The sequence below is a fragment of the Oncorhynchus nerka genome, linkage group LG10, assembly GCF_034236695.1.
Source record: "Oncorhynchus nerka isolate Pitt River linkage group LG10, Oner_Uvic_2.0, whole genome shotgun sequence".
Classification (NCBI taxonomy): Eukaryota; Metazoa; Chordata; class Actinopteri; order Salmoniformes; family Salmonidae; genus Oncorhynchus; species Oncorhynchus nerka.
Genome location: NC_088405.1, coordinates 80354319 through 80374490, shown reverse-complemented (window position 1 = coordinate 80374490; position 20172 = coordinate 80354319). Strand labels below are relative to the sequence as shown.

General features: G+C 42.2%; 2 protein-coding genes across 3 annotated transcripts; both read right to left on the bottom strand.

The window, feature by feature from the left end:
* Nucleotides 1-741: 741 nt before the first annotated feature.
* On the bottom strand, nt 742-10292 carry ccdc15 (coiled-coil domain containing 15). Of its 2 annotated transcripts, none has more exons than XM_029671500.2 (10): nt 9854-10290; nt 9617-9766; nt 9109-9297; nt 8404-8520; nt 7616-7765; nt 7118-7237; nt 5483-5586; nt 3640-3834; nt 2964-3112; nt 742-1565 (listed from the first exon to the last, which is right to left on the bottom strand). In XM_029671500.2, the coding sequence occupies exons 1-10, from the start codon at nt 10034-10036 to the stop codon at nt 1381-1383; spliced, it is 1542 nt and encodes a 513-aa protein (XP_029527360.1). In that variant the 5' UTR covers nt 10037-10290; the 3' UTR covers nt 742-1380. The 2 variants fall into 2 exon arrangements, with proteins under 2 accessions (XP_029527360.1, XP_029527361.1); XM_029671501.2 differs by having other exon boundaries at nt 1444-1565; nt 2902-3112; nt 9854-10292.
* A 2975-nt stretch (nt 10293-13267) lies between these two features.
* On the bottom strand, nt 13268-19946 carry hepacamb (hepatic and glial cell adhesion molecule b). The gene is made up of 7 exons (XM_029671499.2): nt 19792-19946; nt 17102-17446; nt 16272-16553; nt 15478-15571; nt 14957-15051; nt 14775-14845; nt 13268-14514 (listed from the first exon to the last, which is right to left on the bottom strand). Exons 1-7 carry the CDS (start codon nt 19877-19879, stop codon nt 14182-14184), a joined length of 1308 nt encoding a protein of 435 aa, XP_029527359.1. The 5' UTR covers nt 19880-19946; the 3' UTR covers nt 13268-14181.
* Between the last annotated feature and the right edge of the window lie 226 nt (nt 19947-20172).

Below are 20172 nucleotides of genomic sequence, written 5' to 3'. Positions count from 1 at the left end.
GGAAAAGTCAAGGGGTCTGAATACTTCAAATGCACTGTATCCTACAAGTTTAGCTTCTCATTTTTTCATGACCCCTTGGCTCCAGGTCCCACTGGCTCCAAGTCATCTACAAGTCCATGCTAGGTAAAGCTCCGCCTTATCTCAGTTCACTGGTCACGATGGCAACACCCATCCGTAGCACGCGCTCCAGCAGGTGCATCTCACTGATCATCCCTAAAGCCAACACCTCATTTGGCCGCCTTTCGTTCCAGTTCTCTGCTGCCTGTGACTGGAACGAATTGCAAAAATCACTGAAGTTGGAGACTTTTATCTCCCTCACCAACTTCAAACATCTGCTATCTGAGCAGCTAACCGATCGCTGCAGCTGTACATAGTCTATCGGTAAATAGCCCACCCATTTTACCTACCTCATCCCCATACTGTTTTTATTTATTTACTTTTCTGCTCTTTTGCACACCAATATCTCTACCTGTACATGACCATCTGATCATTTATCACTCCAGTGTTAATCTGCAAAATTGTAATTATTCGCCTACCTCCTCATGCCTTTTGCACACAATGTATATAGACTCCCCCTTTTTTTCTACTGTGTTATTGACTTGTTAATTGTTTACTCCATGTGTAACTCTGTGTTGTCTGTTCACACTGCTATGCTTTATCTTGGCCAGGTCACAGTTGCAAATGTGAACTTGTTCTCAACTAGCCTACCTGGTTAAATAAAGGTGAAATAAAAAAATGTAATAAAAAATAAACATGAGCATTTATCATATAGGAAGGCCTTTTACATTCATTCAGTTTTGGTGAACACTAAAAAATTCATTAAATCTTACCGTAAAAGGAAACAGTAACAAATCACCCAAACAATGCAGTGAGTAAGACATTATAATACATTGATATAAAAAAAATATTTAATCATCGGTCTGTTGCCTAGGACAAGTCACTCTTTCCCAATTTTATAGGAAATGAAACCAGCTGACATTTTCATCCCCCACTTTTCCATAGGAATGGAATAATATATACTGTCATCGGAAGGATTAGGACACTACCAGTGATTATGCCCACTGCTGCATCCAAAATACATTATAGGACTAACAAACACCACTGACGCATCATCCCGAGGTTCAAAAGATAAAATGTCAGGTTTTAAATCAGACATGTTTCAGCAATTAAGCACAGCGTAAAACCAAGTGTACATCTTTGACATAACTAAAGACAGATAATTAAAATAAAACCATACCAAATAAAGGACATCACGTTTCAAGGAAATACAACTGATAAGTATTTGAGAGTGAGAGACGGCAAGGTTTGATTCAAAATCAATAGCATGACAAAATGTTTAAAGGTCATTATTGATTTTAAAAAAACAAAGAGGGCTGAAATTCAAATGTCCTCTTTTTTTTTGTTCCTTTGCGAGGTGGCTAACTTCCTATGAGCTGTGGTTTCCTTCCTGGGTGAAAGGGCGTGCATGGAGGCAATCTGGCGAGCCGAGGCTCGCTGGTGAGTGGAGTGGCTCCTGTCCTTCAGATCACAGCTCAACAGCGCAGATCGCAGAGCCTGGACATAGGCTGGATGAAAGACAAACACAATCATTAACACATACACCCCATTAATAGCACATCATTCTGAACCTCTGGCTCATGTTCATCAGGAACCAAATGTAGGAGAACTGACTGAAAATACGACTTGCCCAATAAGAAAAACGAATTATAATTTTCGGTTTGGTATTTGGTATCTTATTAGGATCGCCATTAGCTGTTGCAAAAGCAGCAGTTAGTCTTCCTTGGGTCCACACAAAACATGAAACATAATACAGAACATCATTAGACAAGAACAGCTCAAGAACAAAACTACATACATTTTTAAAAAGGTACACGTAGTCTACATATCAATGCATACACACAAACTATCTTGGTCAAATAGGGGAGAGGCGTTGTGCCACGAGATGTTGCTTTTTCTGTTTTTTTTAAACCAGGTTTGCTGTTTATTTGAGATGGAAGAAAGTTCCATGCAATAAGGGCTCTATATAATACTATGCGTTTTCTTGAGTTTGTTATGGATTTGGGGACTATGAAAAGACCCCTGGTGGCATGTCTGGTGGGATAAGTGTGTGTGTCAGAGCTGTGTGTAAGTTGATTATGCACTAACTACTTAGGATTTTCAACACATGAATGTTTCTTATAAAAAGAAGAAGTGATGCAGTCAGTCTCTCCTCAACTCTTAACCAAGAGAGACTGGCATGAATAGTATTAATATCAGCTCTCTGATTATAATTAAAGAGCAAAATGTGCCGCTCTGTTCTGGGCCAACTGCAGCTTAACTAGGTCTTTCCTTGCAGCACTGGACCACACGACTGGACAATAATCAAGATTAGACAACACTAGAGCCTGCAGAACTTGCTTTTTGGAGTGTGGGGTCAAAAAAGCAGAGCATTTCTTTATTATGCCTAGACCTCTCCCCATCTTTGCAACCAGTGAATCTACATGTTTTGACCATGACAATTTACAATATTTTTACAAAGTTTTGTACATTTTCTATTATATTGCGTGCCCTAATGAACATGACCCAAGTAGACTAGAATCGGGAAAATAGGAAATAATAAAAATAAGGGAAAAATCAAAATAGGGAAGAATCCAAAATGTGGAAAATATGGAAGGAATATGATTGTTTGAATGAACAGGAGGTAACTATATTGGGTAACTGATAAACGTCAGTAGGTTCATGTTGAGGGACCTTGACATAGTTGCGTTAATTACTCCTCGAGGCATGTTGCCAGAAACTAAAAAGTGAACATTCCGAACATTGATGAAAATATTATATGGGAAATAATACATCCTCTATATAGTAAACATACATCAAGGGTGCAAGTCACTTATCTTGGCTTGCAGCAGGTCAAATAATTACCATACTGTTCTTTTGGAGGTAGCCTATTGGCTTGTGGTTGAGACATTTGGTACCGTTTGTACCTTTAGGGTTGTTGTAGAAGACACAGTTATTTGCGCAGGTGTCAGGATGGGAGTCCCAGAAACTGTCCCCGCAGCAACAGAGGGGGGGGAGCTCTGTATTCTCCAGAACTATCCTCTCCTTCATCTGAGCTCTCAGAGCCTCGATGTACCTACCACAAGACACAAAACAATGTGTATTGTTCAATTTTCTGTCAAAGTACCCAACGTGTCACACAATAACACAGGCTGGGACACAGGGCCTTATTCTCTAGTTGACCAGCACAAACATATTTAGGGCCAATTTCCTGGACCAAGATTATTCCAGGACAAAAAAGTACTTTCAAAGGAGATGAATCATTCAGCATGCTTTCTAGTCTAGGAGTGGGGTCAGGGGTAGGATAGAATGTAGATGTGTTATCTAAAGTATAAAAAAATTGGTTGCCATGATTATCACGAGCAAACATCAGAATTTCATTTTTTACACTGGTATTTTCTAGAAAGAATAAGGTCTTTCATATTTCCCAATGTGACTTTTGGAGCAGTAGTGCACATGATGTGTTGCTCAAGGACAAAACAATTATATATATTGGCAGAAGATGGTCCCTTCATTCTATGTCAGATACTGTACAAATATCAAAAACCTTCTGGGCTGAATCTAGTCCATTTAATTTCAGATTGTATTGATTAATAAAGTTACCTTGTGGCTTCTTTATCTTTCTTTGCTCTCTCTTTCTTCTCTAACACCTCTGCCCTCTCCCCTTCCTCAAGCCTCAGTCGCTCCAGAATTAGAAATTCCCTCTCAGCCATTTCCAGTCTATCCTCCTCGAGCTGCCGCAGTCTCTCCAGGCTCCTCTCCTCTTCCAACCTAGTCTGTTCCTTTTCTGCTTTTATCCTAAAAGGAAATTCAGACAAAACTACATTAAAATGTGTTCTTATTTTGCAATGGAATGGAATGCCACTGTCTGCATTGTTAACAACACATTTTATCCATGATATTGAAGAGACCATGTTGAAGGAGTATGAATGTTTATAAAGTGCCAGTCAAAAGTTTGGACACACCTACTCATTCAAGAGTTTATTTATTTGTACTATTTTCTACATTGTAGAATAATAGTGAAGACATCACAACTATGAAATAACACATATGGAATCATGTAGTAAACAAATCAAAATATATCTTATATTTGAGATTCTTCAAAGTAGCCACCCTTTGTCTTGAGAGCTTTGCACACTCTTGGCATTCTCTCAACCAGCTTCATGGAGGTAGTCACCTGGAATGCATTTCAATTAACAGGTGTGCATTGCTGAAAGTTAGTATACAAAAGACCAAGTCCATATTATGGCAAGAACAGCTCAAATAAGCAAAGAGAAACGACAGTCCATCATTACTTTAAGACATGAAGGTCAGTCAATGTGGACAATTTCAAGAATTTTGAAAGTTTCTTCCAAGTGCATTTGCAAAAACCATCAAGTGCTATGATGAAACTGGCTCTCATGAGGACCGCCACAGAAAAGGAAGACCCAGAGTTACCTCTGCTGCAAAGGACAAGTTCATTAGAGTTACAAGCCTTAGAAAATGCAGCCCAAATAAATGCTTCAGAGTTCACGTAACAGACATCTCAAAATCAACTGTTCAGAGGAGACTGCATGAATCTGGCCTTCATGGTTGAATTGCTGCAAAGAAACCACTACTAAAGGACACCAATAAGAAGAGACTTGCTTGGGCCAAGAAACACAAGCAATGGACATTAGACCGGTGGAAATCTGTCCTTTGGTCTGATGAGTCAAAATCTGAGATTTTGGTTTCAACCGCCATGTCTTTGTGAGACACAGAGCAGGTGAACGGATGATCTCCGCATGTGTGGTTTCCACTGTGAAGCATGGAGGAGGAGGTGTGATGGTGTGGGTGTACTTTGCTGGTGACACGGTCAGTGATTTATTTAGAATTCAAGTCACACTTAACCATCATCGCTACCACAGCATTTTGCAGCAATACGCCATCCCATCTGGTTTGCGCTTAGTGGGACTATCGTTTGTTTTTCAACAGGACAATGACCCAACACACCTCCAGGCTGTGTAAAGGCTATTTGACCAAGAAGGAGAGTGATGCAGCATATGACCTGACCTGGCCTCCACAATCACCTGACCACAACCCAATTGTTATGGTTTGGGATGATTTGGGCCGCAGAGTGAAGGAAACGCATCCAAAAAGTGCTCAGCATATGTGCTCATCATATGTCAGAACTCCATGAAGACTGTTGGAAAAGCATTCCAGGAGAAGCTGGTTGAGAGAACGCCAAGCGTGTGCAAAGATGTTATCAAGGCAAAGGGTGGCAACTTTGAAGAACATAAAATATATTTAAAAACTAGGGAAATTTATCATTTCAGTTTAATATCTCAATTGACTGCATTGAAATGAGATGTACCCCAACCCTGATATGAATGCAAATGTGACAGCACAGTTTACTAATAGTGACATTTTTTGAAAACCAGTATATCCAGAGGAACTACATTTGTTTATTGTGGTTGTGCCGAGTCACCTTCCGATTCTCCTCAGGTGCTTCCTATGTCTCTGATGCTCCTTGACTTGTTCTCTCTCAATGTCCATGAATAGGCGTCGGTACATCAGAAACTGAGACTGACCCTACAAACAAACATTGTTAGAGTTAAGGTAAAGTTATTTCATGGTGTCAAGGGGTAATATTTTTTATAAAATGTGCATATGGAGAAAAATAATGTTCCAGCACATTAATGCAATTGAAGCAGAGACCAAAGTTTAAAGCAAATTCACTACATGACCAAAAGTATGCTTGTCGAACATCTCATTCTAAAATCATATGGAGCTGGTCCGCCCTTTGCTGTAACAACAGCCCCCACACTTCTGGGAAGGCTTTCCACTAGATGTTGGAATATTGCTGCGGGGACCTGCTTCCATTCAGCCACAAGACCATTAGTGAGGTCGGGCACTGATGATGGGTGAATAGGTCTGCGTTCCAAATCATCCCAAAGGTCAGGGCTCTCTGCAGGCCAGTCAAATTCTTCTACACCGATCTCAACAAACCATTTCTGTACGGACCACGATTTGTGCACGGGGGCATTGTCATTCTGAAACAGGGAAGGGCCTTCCCCAAACTGTTGCCCCAAAGTTGGAAGCACAGAATCGTCTAGAATGTCATTGTGTGCTTGTCTAGAATTTCATTGTGTAGCGTTAAGATTCCCCTTCTCTGGAACTAAAAGGGCCTAGCCCGAACTATGAAAACAACCCCAGACCAATATTCCTCCCCCACCAAACTTTACAGTTGGCACTATGCATTCGGGCAGGTAGCATTCTCATGGCATCCACCAAACCCAGATTCGTCCGTCGGACTGCCAGATGGTGAAGCGTGATTCGATTCATCACTCTAAAGAACGCGTTTCCACTGCTCCAGTGTCCAATGGCGGAGAGCTTTACACCACTCCAGCTGACGCTTGGCATTGTGATCTTAGGCTTGAGTGCGGCTGCTCAGCCATGGAAACCCATTTCATGAAGCTCCCAACTAACAGTTCTTGTGCTGACATTGCTTCCAGGGTTAGTTTGGAACGCGGTAGTGGGTGTTTCAACCGAGGACAGACCATGCTTACGTGCTACATGCTTCAGCACTCGGTGGTTCTGTAAGCTTGTGTGGCCTACCATTTCATGGCTGAGCCGTTGTTGCTCCAAGACATTTCCACCTCACAATAACACCACTTACAGTTGACCGGGCAGCTTTAGCAGGGATGACTTGTTGGAAAGGTGGCATCCAAACAACAGCCAATGTTTGTCTGTGAAGATTGCATGGCTGTGTGCTCGATTTTATACACGTCTGCAACGGGGTGCGGCTGAAATAGCCAAATCCATTCATTTGAAGCAGTGTCCACATACTGTTGGCCATGTAGTGTATTTCACTAAATGCTAACTAGCTGAAAGTGTGTACTTTTTGGGCTGAAAATACACTGGGCTACCGTGCTGCATGAATCATTATGTGTCATACAGTGTTAGTTGATCTCTAAAGGGGGGATTTGGTGGAGGGCTGTGTGTAAATATGGTCAGTGATAAGGGTTATTTAATAGCCATCTAAGAAGGGCCAGGGCGTATATTCATAAACACTAAAACCCTATAATGTAGTTCTAATCCAGTCTATGTAGGCCTTAATCACCTGTCTCTTCAGTTCCTCCTGGTCTTCTTGGGGCCACAGCACTTGAGTAGCTCTATGGTCAGTCCTCAAATCATCACTATGACCTGCAGGATAAGGCTCACTAAAGAGCTTCTGACAGACCTGCAACAAAGAAGGTATGAAAGATGTATTATTAGCTGTCACAATAGATGTGTTTTGGCCTTAAAAGCAGTCTTTTTCATAAAAGTCAGGTGACTCCTGGACAAAAGCACCCATCCTGGACAAAAGCATAATAATTTACAGAACTTAGTAAGAGTTGAGCACCTCTTGTTGTGCATTATGTAAGATTAAACCTTTAGGGTAGTTTAGTTGGAGTTAGAAAGGTAACTATATAGATTGATAAACAATTTGCTATAGCCTGACTAAAGGAATGTTAGGACAAGCATGTGAGTCACAGGACTATTGACTGTGTGGGGATTGGGAATGGGAGCGTTTGGAAATTGGAGAAGTGTCAAAAAGAGAACACTTGTGGTGACAGACTGGATTGTTGTCAAAGGTGACAGTCTTGCTCCTGTGACCCTCGTGAGGGTCAAAGTTCTGAAGAGGGGAGTCATGTTGCCCAATCAAAGGAATATCTTCCTCCTCCTTTTCATGATCCTCTTCTTCTCTTGTCACCCGATATACAGGTTTCTGTTTTGAGTTAGAAAGCACAATAATTCCTTTTACTAAAATGTTGACACAAATTTGACAGAAAAGACAGTATTCCTGCAATTGAGAGTTCCAAATGATAAAATATTTTTATTTTACCAGGTAAGTTGACTGAGAACACATTCTCATTTGCAGCAAATACTTGGGGAATAGTTACAGGGGAGCGGGGGGATGAATGAGCCAATTCTAAGCTGGGGATGATTAGGTAGCCATGATGGTACAGTATGGAGCCAGATTGGGAATTTAGCCAGGACACCGGGGTTAACACCCTTACGATAAGTGCCATGAGATCTTCAGTGACCACAGAGGGCAAAGTCCCCAATCAATGCCCTGGGGCATTGGGATATATATATAAATTATTATTTTTTTAGACCAGAGGAAAGAGTGCCTCATACTGGCCCTCCAACACCATTTCCAGCAGCATCTGGTCTCCCATCCAGGGACAGACCAGGACAAACCCTGCTTAGCTTCAGAGGCAAGCCAGCAGTGGGATGCAGGGTAGTATGCTGCTGGGCAAATCATAGGAGGTAAAATAAATTAATTCTAATTCTACGGTTATCTGACATTTTTGTTCAAATTGAATTTGGCCTGTTAGAAAGGGTCAGTATAAACAAACTCACATCTCTGGTAGGATACACCTTCCATATTCCCCCAGGGAGCTCTGACATCACTTCTCCGTCACGGACCGTCTGACAGGCTGCCAGTCTGTGTCTGACCTGCCTCGTGACTTTGCTGAGCTGAAATTCCAGAACCAACCCATATGATTATCTACTTTATCTATAGCGCTAATGATAGAAGTAATGGCAATGTCACTGACTTAATATGAGCAAAATGGCTTTAACATCCGTGTAAATAATCCTTTGGCATTATTGAGGATAAAAAGGTAGGTAGCCTAGGTCTATATGGCGGCATTTACACAGGCACCCCAATTCTGATCATTTGCCCAATTATAGACAAAGGATCTAATTGGTCAAAAGACCAATTAGTGTCAAAAAGATCAGAATTGGCATGCCTGTGTAAATGCAGCCTTTGTTGCAGAGATCAATGACGGACATAGGTTGTGTTTACACAGGCTTCCCAATTCTAATCTTTTGCCCAAAAGATCTGATCTGATTGGTCTGATACTACTTGCTTTTCCTTTACTGTAACAAGCACAGATTTTGCAAAGCTACTGGTATTTTGAAGTTTTTTCCCTTGCAATGATCGAGATATGTGGTCGTTTTTCTTACTTCCATTTAATGCATGGAATAGAAGATGCTCTGGAGAAGAGCATCTTCTAAATGACTAAAATGTCAATGTAGATCGTCACAGATAAATTTTGCCACCTGATGCGTTTGCTGATCTGTCCTGTTTTCTCTGTTGCTGCTATCATAGCCCTGTGCTCGAACCCAGCAGGAGTTGGGGCTGCAGATGGCTAGCTCTCTCTCTGGGGAGTAGGAGCACGGATTCTTCCTGGGGGTCAATCTCTGCGCTGCATCGCTGGACTGCTGGAGCACTCTCCCCTCCTGCTCTGCCTGTAAAGACAAACAACGCAGGCTTTAAACTGGCTAATATGCTGTCATTAAATGAGGAGTTTGAGGACTCTGCATGGTATACCCAGGTTGTGTCACTAGCCTGTGACATTCTTGATAGAGGTGGTGCTCATTTACCCATAGTCCATGTCATTTACATGTGCAGTTGCTAGCTACAATACTTGGAAACCAAGATAACTGTATTCTTGCCATTTGTAATGCTTTGTTGTTTTATAATGATGTTGGCCTACTAACTGTCTTCCATCATGAACAGCAATTGTAATACAATATGTTAATTATCCACATTATATTGCCTAGTCACCATCTCGCATGACTTCTGAAGCTGCCACCTCTTGCGGATTTGAGCCTGTTGTGCCACGCGGCGGCGCACTTCTTCCTGAAACCGGCGAAGACTCTCCTCTTTCTCCCGTTGAATCTCCATCTGTAGCTCCTCAGTTAGCAGGGCACGAACCTGGCTCATACGAAAGAATAAGTCAACGGGTAAATATGCTAACTGCTACCTGTTCAAGTAGAATAACTGATGTACGGCTACACTTACATTTGGATGCTCATCCTGGCAGTCTTGTCCACTCTCCACCCAGGCGCCCACAGGTGCAACTGCCTGATTCCTCTCGGCCAATACATTATTTCGATGACAATGTTTGCTTTGAGCATGTACTGTTATCCCACTAATTGAAACTTTGGTTGTGCCCTTTACTTTAGGATTGATTATATGGGGCATGTTGCTAGCCAGATTGCTAACTATCCAGGCAACGTTTGCTAAGTTCTGAGTTAACGTTAGCTAGCTACTTCTAAAACCAACCTAATACGTTTCACGATGTGCAACAGCGTTGACATGAGTATGAATTGTCCGGAGGGTTATAAATTATTTGTTAGTATCTGTGAACATAACCTTTCTTAAATACTGAAGTGTGTTTGGCTTCTCAACTGCCACAGTAGACGCTTCTTGTTGTTGGAGACGTAATAATAGTGCGACCATTTTTGCTCCGCCCACTTAATTTATTTGGGTTTCTTCTGGATTCGAGAATCTGAGATCTGAATGGTCGTACCAGGTGTCCATCAAAATTTAGTTTGACTCAAACATGCGCAGTCTAGCCTGCTCAAAACTTCCTCTCTGCTCAGAAGCACCCTAGGCATAAAAGTGAGTTGATTCAAATTATATTTAGGCTGTTAGAATCTGTGGAACAGATGTATTCAACGTCTCCCTGTCTATTCCCTGCCCTCCACGATTAAAAGAGGGGCAATTATTTGATACATGGTAATAAAGCAGCAAAAAAGTGGTGGACAGCATACTACCATTACTACTAAAGGCCAGGCTTTTGTTTAGGTTATAAACCATTGACTAAGCTTGCACACACACACTATACACACATCGCTGTCCTGATGCTCGTCTGCACTGCTGGGTCCACGGCCCGAGTCCACCTTCTCACCTGCTGTCGCAGCTGCCTATGTGTGTGAAGACACTTTTCCCAACTGCCTATGTGTGTGAAGACACTTTTCCCAACTGCCTATGTGTGTGAAGACACTTTTCCCAACTGCCTATGTGTGTGAAGACACTTTTCCCAACTGCCTATGTGTGTGAAGACACTTTTCCCAACTGCCTATGTGTGTGAAGACACTTTTCCCAACTGCCTATGTGTGTGAAGACACTTTTCCCGAGAGAGCGGGAATGTAAGCAGTGCATGTGCCAGTACCCAAGGCCCAGCTTTTGGTGTACCTGTCGTGACCATAGACGGTCTTCTCTGCGCTACAGTCCCCCTCTTCAGCTGTGTTACTCTTTCTGCACTGGTCAGCTGCTAATACATTACATAAACCTCATGTCAAACTCTTCTCCGGTAGCTGAATCAAGCTGGATTGGTTTGAAATATATTTGCAGATAAATTGCTAATTTCCATCTATGGAAATAGGCCGTTTGATTTAGGCCCACTGAAAAGTCCAAGTACACAGTGACATAGTTTTCTCGTGAGAAAACATAGTAACAACACAAAATTGTTATCCAGGCATGTAATAATCTTTCCCTGTTCTGTGGACACATTTTCTAATGTCTTTACTCTCCAACGTATACATTTTTTGTCCATTAAAATAACATCAAATTGATCAGAAATACATTGTAGACATTGACAATGTTGTAAATTACTATTGTAGCTGGAAACTGCACATTTTTTATGGAATATCTACAAAGGCGTACAGAGGCCCATTATCAGCAACCATCACTCCTGTGTTCCAATGGCACGTTGTGTTAGATAATCCAAGTTTATAATTTTAAAAGGCTAGTTGATCATTAGAAATCCTTTTGCAATTATGTTAGCACAGCTGAAAACTGTTGTTCTGATTAAAGAAGCAGTACAACTGGCCTTCTATAGACAAGCTGAGTATCGTGCATCAGCATTTGTGGGTTCGATTACAGGCTCAAAATGTCCAGAAACAAAGAACTTTCTTCTGAAACTCATCAGTCTATTCTTGTTCTGAGAAATGAAGGCTATTACATGCGAGAAATTGCCAAGAAACTGAAGATATCGTACAACGCTTTGTACTACTCCCTTCACAGAACACAGCAAACTGGCTCTAACCAGAATAGAAAGAGGAGTGGGAGGCCCCAGTGCACAACTGAGCAAGAGGACAAGTACATTAGTGTCTAGTTTGAGAAATAGACGCCTCACAAGTCCTCAACTGGCAGCTTCATTAAATAGTACCCGGAAAACACCAGTCTCAACGTCAACAGTGAAGAGGCGACTCCGGGATGCTGGCCTTCTAGGCAGAATTGCAAAGAAAAATCCATATCTCAGACTGACCAATAAAAAGAAAATAATAAGATGGGCAAAAGAGCACAGACATGGATTAGCTAATACAACGTGCCACTGGAACACAGGGGTGATGGTTGCTGATAATGGGCCCCTGTACACCTATGTAGATATTCCATAAAAAATCAGCAGTTCCCAGCTACAATAGTCATTTACAACATTAACAATGTCTACACTGTATTTGTGATCAATTTGATGTTATTTTAATGGACAAAACCATTTGCTTTTCTTTCAAAAACAAGGACATTTCTAAGTGACCCCAAACTTTTGAACGGTAGTGTATATATTGGGATAGGTAGAATAATCACTTTCTTTCTTCTCCATGCCTCAACTACACAGCTGTAGTGGTCACTGAACAGGCATACTATTGTCCTATGACTGTGAATCAGCAAACAAATGATCTGTGTATGTGTGAGAACAGAATGAGGAGCATTTGACAAAAAGGAACAAATTACATAAAGCTTGTACTGTACATCGTTGAAAGTATGTCCCCTCTGTTTTATTGCAGGGCACAAACATTCTCTGTGGAGAGAGATGAAGAGATTGCATTTATGTCGACAACGATGGGTGCAGCCTACCACTGTCTGAAGAAGTCCCACATAAGCTAATGTTAAGGAAGTCACACTGCTTGCTTAGCGAGTACTGTTTACTCCTGATTCGGCTCATACCAAGTCTGCAACCCAGGACCTCTGCCTTGCTAACACCCCTGATCACCTTCCAGAAGCATCTTACCCTGTTGCGCCACCTAAAGGCTAGCTATTCGGCAGCACAAGTAGAGACATTTCAGGCTGAGGAGTGAGTATCACACATCGCCTTATGCTACATTTACCCCCCAAACCCACTCCACAGCGACCCCATCATTGAGCTGAGCCCAACTGATGATCCGGAACACGGCACCATTGTAAAATACGTCACACTGCTTGGTTAGCGGGTACAGCTTCCTCCTGATTCACTCATACCGAGGCTCGAACCCAGGACCTCTGCCTCGCTATCACACGTAACTGCCCTCTCGAAGGGTCTTATATTGTCGCACCACTGAAAAAGTAGCTATTCAGCAGCGCAAGTGGAGGCACTTCAGGCTGAGTTTCACAGATTGCCATCTGCTACACCAACTTATTTTTCCAATTCATTTCTGCATAGATAAATGGCAAAAATGCATGCTCACCTGAAGATGCAAATTGACAATATTGAGGATAAAGTGTTTGAAACATTCAAACATTCACTAAAGTTTCACTTTGAGTGAAACAAATGTATAAATGACAACCAATATTTCCTCCTCATCATGCCTTTAATAAACATCTCTACTGATATGTACAATGTATCCTTTGATTTTCATAATAATTCTATGAATCTATACAAAGGAAAAACATTGAATGATTATTCAGCTATGATACCCAATAACAAAGAAAATGATTAGTTAAATTACAAACATCCACACAATACAACATGTACCAACATATGAATAAATGGGTATCTTTAAAGAGAGGTTTTATACATTTGAACAGGTCTTATGAATAGGACATAATATAATTGAAGAAAAAATAATCGGCTCACTAACGTGTCATAACTTAAAACCTAAACCTGACTCATACAGTTGTGGAGGATGACAGTGTATTTACAAACATATTGAGATGATTAAGTGCTGTGTTGGGTTCTGAGACAAACATTACTGCACTATAACTTCATATAAAATCTATTTACATATATACATACAGTCACCATGTAAACACACAGATACATGTCTCTCTACAGCACCAAGGCATGGAGGGGGGAAGAACATGTTGACCAGGGGTAGACAACAGGAGACACACTGTGCCAGCTTTTTTTCTGGCCCAGCCATGGCATTCAAAATAACTTTTTACAAAGAAAAAAGAAAATGAATGTTTCTTTTGGAAAATTCCAGTTAGTCCATCACTGTTTCAGGCCATTTTGTTCCGTTTTGTGCCTAATGAATACAATCCTTTTTCAACTAGTCAAGGTTTTCAATTTAGACCAGATGTCTTATTGCTGGGCTGAAACATAAGTATGCACACACTTCATCCCTCCAGGACTTGTAGATAGACAATCAAGGCTGAGTGGTACCGTTGCTCTCCAGTGTGGGGGTGGGCTCTTCCAACTGACTGGCAGGCGGTATGCCCACTGGGGAGCCAAACATGTGCCCGGAGCATCGAGTGCGGGGTGGGGAGGGGGTGGAGGACTTGCTCTGCACCTTGTTGTGATGTGAAGGGGGGGAGCTGATCGGGGTGCGGGGGTACCTGCGAGAGGAGTGGGCGGGGGGTTCAGGGGAGCGTGAGGAGGGAGTCAGGGAGCTGCTGTAGCCGGGGGGGCTGCTGGGTGGTTCAGAGGAGGGGCCAAGGCCCATGTTGCCGGGTGAGTCATGGTGGCCCTGAGGGAAATCCTACAACGAGGGAAACCAAGTCAATACTCAGACACACACACAATGCTCTGAACAGGTCCAAAACAATACATACTGGCTGTATTTTTTCTACATTGAGATATTGTAGTCATCTTAACACCTGAATGAGGGTTGAGAAATAAAAACCTACAAGTCCCCACAGTATCTCTGGGATTTTTATTGATTTATTGAATTAAATATATTTTTTAGCTATGTTTTGAGTCAGATACTGATGACAGCTTTTTTGTTATTTAAAGAGGTACCTCTTTGAGGATGTAGAGTGCCACTGGATTCTTGCGTTCATGTTCAGTCATCATTTTTGGTACAACGTCAACTGTAGAGGATGAAAAATACATTGGATGAAGACTTTTGGTGTAGCACAACAATTTATCATTCTTATAAATAACTAGGAAATATAAATACAATTAATTATTAGGTTCCTTACCTGCATGATTGATTGGGGAATAATCAGGGTGTTCTATTAAATGCCTTGGCAGTCCTGCCAAACCTCTGGGCTTCATTTGCTGTTTCTGCCGCTCTCTGCACAATAAACACACAAAATACTGTACGTGAGAATCAACTGTGTGCTTCAATTATACAGTATAAAACTGTTCAAAACAACATTGTTCATGTCACATTTAGCATTTTGTCTATTTAACACTACAGTATATCAGTACAATTTTGAACAGAGCCTCGCGGGCCCTGGTCAAAAGTGCACACTAAATATGGAAAAGGGTGCCTATAAAGGGTGCTATAAAATAGTAATTATTATTTTAATACAAATTTGACTAATAATTGTATAATTCAATAATTATTATCAAGTTAACTGGATTGCATTAATGAACTTGCCTATCAATATGCTTCTGCCATGTTACTAATCATCTTGCTGTATTCCCAACCCATAGGACCATGAACAGACCGAAGCATCCAGAAACATGTAGAGAGTGAGACAAAAGTGGCTCTTACTTCTTGGACGGCCCCCAGCAGGCGCACACCGTAACCAAGGTGATAAGGAGGAAAATACCCCCGGTGGAGAGAATGATGTAGAGGGAACTCCTCCCTGTTGGGGGAGGGTCAGGAGGGTAGGAGGGTCATAGGGGTTTGTCCCAAATGGCACCCTTTTCCATATTTAGTGTACACTTCTGACCAGGGCCCGAGGCTCTGTTCAAAAGTAGCGCACTATATAGGGAATAGGGTGCTATTTGGGACGCAGACACATAGGAAAACAAACAGCACAGTAGAACTACTTAACAATATGTTGAAGCAGAATTACAGCATGTACTTCCTCCCCTGTCCTCCCACACACACACTCATGTCTCTGTGATGTAGTCATGTACTGGATGTATAGCCAGTGATCAACTTCCCTCCCACTCATTATCTTTTTGCTGCTGGTACATTAGGCTACAGTTAGTATTGCCTTTTTTTCACCCCTTCTCTGACATACAAGGACTTGCTTTTCAGTGAAGTATTTGTTGCACGCCCTGGGCTTGAACCAGTGACAAGTAGGACTTTAAGGGAAAAGCGCTCTGAGATGACATTATGAAAATAATTTTAATTGATTTAGTGTGATTAGTGTGTACTTTCTAAAGTTGCCTATATAATGGATTAAATAGCCAGAGATTATTACAGGAGTTATCCAGCCTCATCCCTCACTTTTATAGCAAAGCATGTGGCAACGTTGCCGTTTGACCTAAAATCGGATTAAAGATTGTGACTGAATTGCCACTGGTTCAAGCCTATAGTGCCACTGTATAGCCTACTGTAGACAGTGAGTTTGATGGGCAGGCTCTTCATGCTCCCAATAGGGTTCTCGACCGCGCATCCGTAGATGTCATCATCCACCATCAGCACCCGCACAATGGTCAAGAGCTTCTGGTCAGGTGACAGCTGCAGACGGGTCTCATTGGTCAACAGTTTCCCTCCTTTCTGCCAGCTGTACTTGGCATTGGTTCCGTTGTCATGGGAGCAGTTGAGGGTGAAGTGCTCGCTGAGCTCCAGTACTGAGGACGCCTCCATGTGGACGTAAGGTCTGGATATGGGCTCTATGGAGAATAAGTATAGTAGTCAGACACGTCAAGATATGTCTCTTCCTTCTGGGCCAAAGGTTATACTGATATGATGGGTTAAAAAAATTAGCTCAGGTGTACATTAACAACTTCTCAGGTGACCCTCATTGCAACAATGCCTTTACAAGAACAACATGGTTTGGACCATTGTCCCCTGCATTTTCCTTGACAATTCAGCCGATGTTTCAGTCATACAAATGTGTGAGAAATATGTATAAACAAAAAGGAAAAAAATCCTTTGGTTTTATCACAGACAATCCCAGCAGTTCCAACATGCAAGTCATGTCATAAAGGACAAGTAAACTTATACTAAAATATGCATCAACCATCTCAATTGCCTTGTGGATCGAGTGTCTTCCCTGAGATTGGAAGGTTGGGGGGTCAAGTCATACCAAAGACTCTAAAAATTGTACCCAAGACCCTGTGATAGACTAGCATCCTGTCCAAGGGGTTTACTTGTACATCAAGCTGCCTCTGCTACAGAATCAGGAGATAGGCTCTTGCTTACACTATGGACCACATACCATCCACAGTCAGGTCGATACTCCCCTCTCCGGTGAAGGTATCATCCGTGATGGAGATCTCCACTTCATAGGTGCCCTCATCAGAGAGTTTGAGGTTGTGGAGTAGGAGGGTGCCATTCTCAAACACCAGGATGCGGTCCCGGTACTCGGGCCTCAGGTTGCCAATGATCTCGGTGCCAATGGACTGGACCACGGTGACGGGCTTGTCGTCCCTCTTCAGCTGCCACTTGATGACTGGCGCGTCGGGGCTGGAGCTGCTGTAACGAACAGAGAGGAGTGCCTCCCCGCCCAACGTGCCCCGGATCAGAGAGCCAGGGCTGGTGATGTTGACTCCCTTGACACGTCCTGACCCAGAGGAGATGGAACGGAGTCTATTTATTCAGGTTATACTGTATATTTAGCAGATTTCTATTCTATACACGTCTCAGTTCATATGAATGGAACACGTGTTCTACCACTTACACGCATGTGTGACATGGATAAACTGATACATGCATTACACTGCAATAGGGTACAGGTGTACCCTACCTGCAATGCCATTTCAACTTGCTACAAGTGTATTTTAAATAGGCCTAGTGTAACAGTGTTGCTTCCATCTCTTTTCTCGCCCCAACCTGGGCTCGAACCAGGGACCCTCTGTCACCTCACCGATTGAAATGCTAGCCATTTCACACCGGTTACACTAGCAAGCCATCCAACAAACCAGATTTACCCAGATCGTGTACCCAAGGACACTTGGCACACTTCCCTCAGAGGTTGGTGGCGCCTTAATTGGGGGAGACTGGCTCGTGGTAATGGCTGGAGTGGAATTACTGGAATGGTATCAAATACATCAAACACATGGTTTCCAAGTGTTTGATGTCATTTCATTCAGTCTATTCCAGAAAGTATTATGGGCCGTCCTCCCCTCAGCATCCTCCTGTGGACCTTTCCTATTCCATTACACTGTGGAGGTTAGTATTCAGAAAAATATTGGGCTGTCCACAATCTCCACATCACCAATACCACCATCACAGTCGTGTCTAAACCGTCCTTGATTAAGTGACATGCTTCTATTCAAGCATTTGTGGCTAGAAGGCGTGACATTGTTAACAGGTCATTGTCTGGGTTATGCTAAGAATTATCTTAGCCCCTTAGCTAGTTCAACAACTTCCCTACAAGGCATATCTCAAACCGTCTAACTTATGGCCAACAGATTTTGCAGAAATTCTTTCAGAGTTGATTGACCAGAGGATTATTTTTGATGGTAATAGCCTACAGTATGTGATCAGAGTGGGCTTATAAAGTGAGAGCCAAAGGACTGTAACTAGCTCTGCTGGCTGTTGTTGTGGGCGGCAGGCTGCTGATGACTCGACTGTGGGCACCGGGCCCCCTCCTCCGCCGGGGCAGAGTGCGCTGCATGGAGCCTGTGTGGCAGCACTGCATCACCGTGGTAACGGCTCACAGTCCTCTTGGACGGCTGTGATGAGCTGACAAAAGGGGGGATTGTTTGGGCCAATTTCCTTCCTGGCAGCCCATGAAAGAGGCCTCAGAGCAACACAAGCTCCCCGATTGGCTGAGCCCAAAGACAGAGGGCCCCAGTGATTCTGCTGATGACAACACAACCGCAATGACATGACACAACCGCACCTCTAAAAGTATCATGAAAAGTATCAAAGTATCATGTTTCTATGTTTGACTCTGCACACCTTTTTTCTATATCTCATATACAATTAGAATTATATATGTACAAAATGATCAATTCCTCGTATAGCTTTCCATTTATGTATCTAGGTCACACCTCAATAGCCTGAGCTCAGGTCCCTCTCCAACCTTTGGCAAACCTGCTGAACCAACCGGAAGACATCTGAGTAGCATAGTTTCCACATGGGCTCTACAGAGATCAAATACCATTGATATGAACTAAACAGCTTTTTGTACAGACCGAACGCCTAAACTCTCTAAAGTCTAAACAATATTTGCCGGTTTCCCAAACCCAGATTAAGCAGTCCTGGACTAAAAACCGTTCTCAATAGAGAATGTCCATTGAAAGTACATTTTACTCCAGGTTTGAATCTGGGTCCCATTGTGACTGCTTTCTGCCAAATAATATATCTTCATCAATCTATTTTTAAATCCACAGATTATGTATAGTTTTATGAGTGTCATCGGAGTGTAAGTGTCATCAGAGAGCAATAGTAATAAAAAGACATACTGTGTGGCATTGTGAAGTCTATTTCAATGTTTTAAATAAAGTGTTTTTCAGAATATAAGCTAGTACACAACAAGGAAATGTGTATTTGCTTGTTTGACATGGAAATTGTGTTTTATGTCATTTATATGGTACCTATGCATATATGCTAATCAAATTAATTCAATAAATATTCTGAGACATTTAAATTCATAATAGGGGTCTTATTAGGGGCTGTTGAATGATTAACCGTCATATTTTTTTACTGAATAGATGAATTTACATGAACGAATTTACATGCAAAAGTATCCATAATTTAGTAGGACACAAAATGTATGTGTCCAACTTATCAGCCAAACAAACGTCAGTCAGAAAACATGCATAAACCAACCTACACTTGCCCACTCCACTCTAAATACTTCCCACCCACATTGTCTTAGCCTTGCAAGTGAACACTACACATTCCTTTAATAAGTCAGTACAGATGCGTTTTCCAAAAACAGGGGAAAGTTTCCCTTACCTGACTGAGGTGAGACAAGAAGACACCAGAGCAGCAAAAGTTGAGGAGCGGCTATGGCTTTGGAGAGATCCTCCCTCTCTGCCTTCATCTTGGGTCTAACGCTCTGTTTCTCACCAAGACAATTAGCATGATTTGTCCACTCTGGGCACGTCCCCCGAGAGAGCACACAGACATTCCTCCAAGGCAGGGCTCCACCAGGACTGGGTGCACTGCACAACAAAGCAACACAACAGCAGTGTGTGTGTGTTTGTGTTTAGTAGAACAATTGTACAGAAAATAAAGCACACATCTTGTTTATTTTCTGTACAATTCTGGATTTGTAGTTAGACTACTTTTAAAACGTGCATAGTAAGCTTCTAAGCATGAGTGAAATTCCAAGTG

What these genes read in the sequence shown, in the direction of transcription:
- ccdc15 (XM_029671500.2), bottom strand. Translation starts at nt 10,036, where the DNA reads ATGCCCCATATAATCAATCCTAAAGTAAAGGGCACAACCAAAGTTTCA. An exon ending in GCCAGGATGAGCATCCAAAT is followed by an intron (nt 9,767 to 9,853) that starts GTAAGTGTAGCC and finishes CGTATGAGCCAG; the next exon opens with GTTCGTGCCCTGCTAACTGA. An exon ending in CTTCTACAACAACCCTAAAG is followed by an intron (nt 1,566 to 2,963) that starts GTACAAACGGTA and finishes TCTTTCATCCAG; the next exon opens with CCTATGTCCAGGCTCTGCGA.
- hepacamb (XM_029671499.2), bottom strand. Translation starts at nt 19,879, where the DNA reads ATGAAGGCAGAGAGGGAGGATCTCTCCAAAGCCATAGCCGCTCCTCAA. An exon ending in TCTTGTCTCACCTCAGTCAG is followed by an intron (nt 17,447 to 19,791) that starts GTAAGGGAAACT and finishes CCTCTGGGTCAG; the next exon opens with GACGTGTCAAGGGAGTCAAC. An exon ending in CACTCTACATCCTCAAAGAG is followed by an intron (nt 14,515 to 14,774) that starts GTACCTCTTTAA and finishes CCCTCGTTGTAG; the next exon opens with GATTTCCCTCAGGGCCACCA.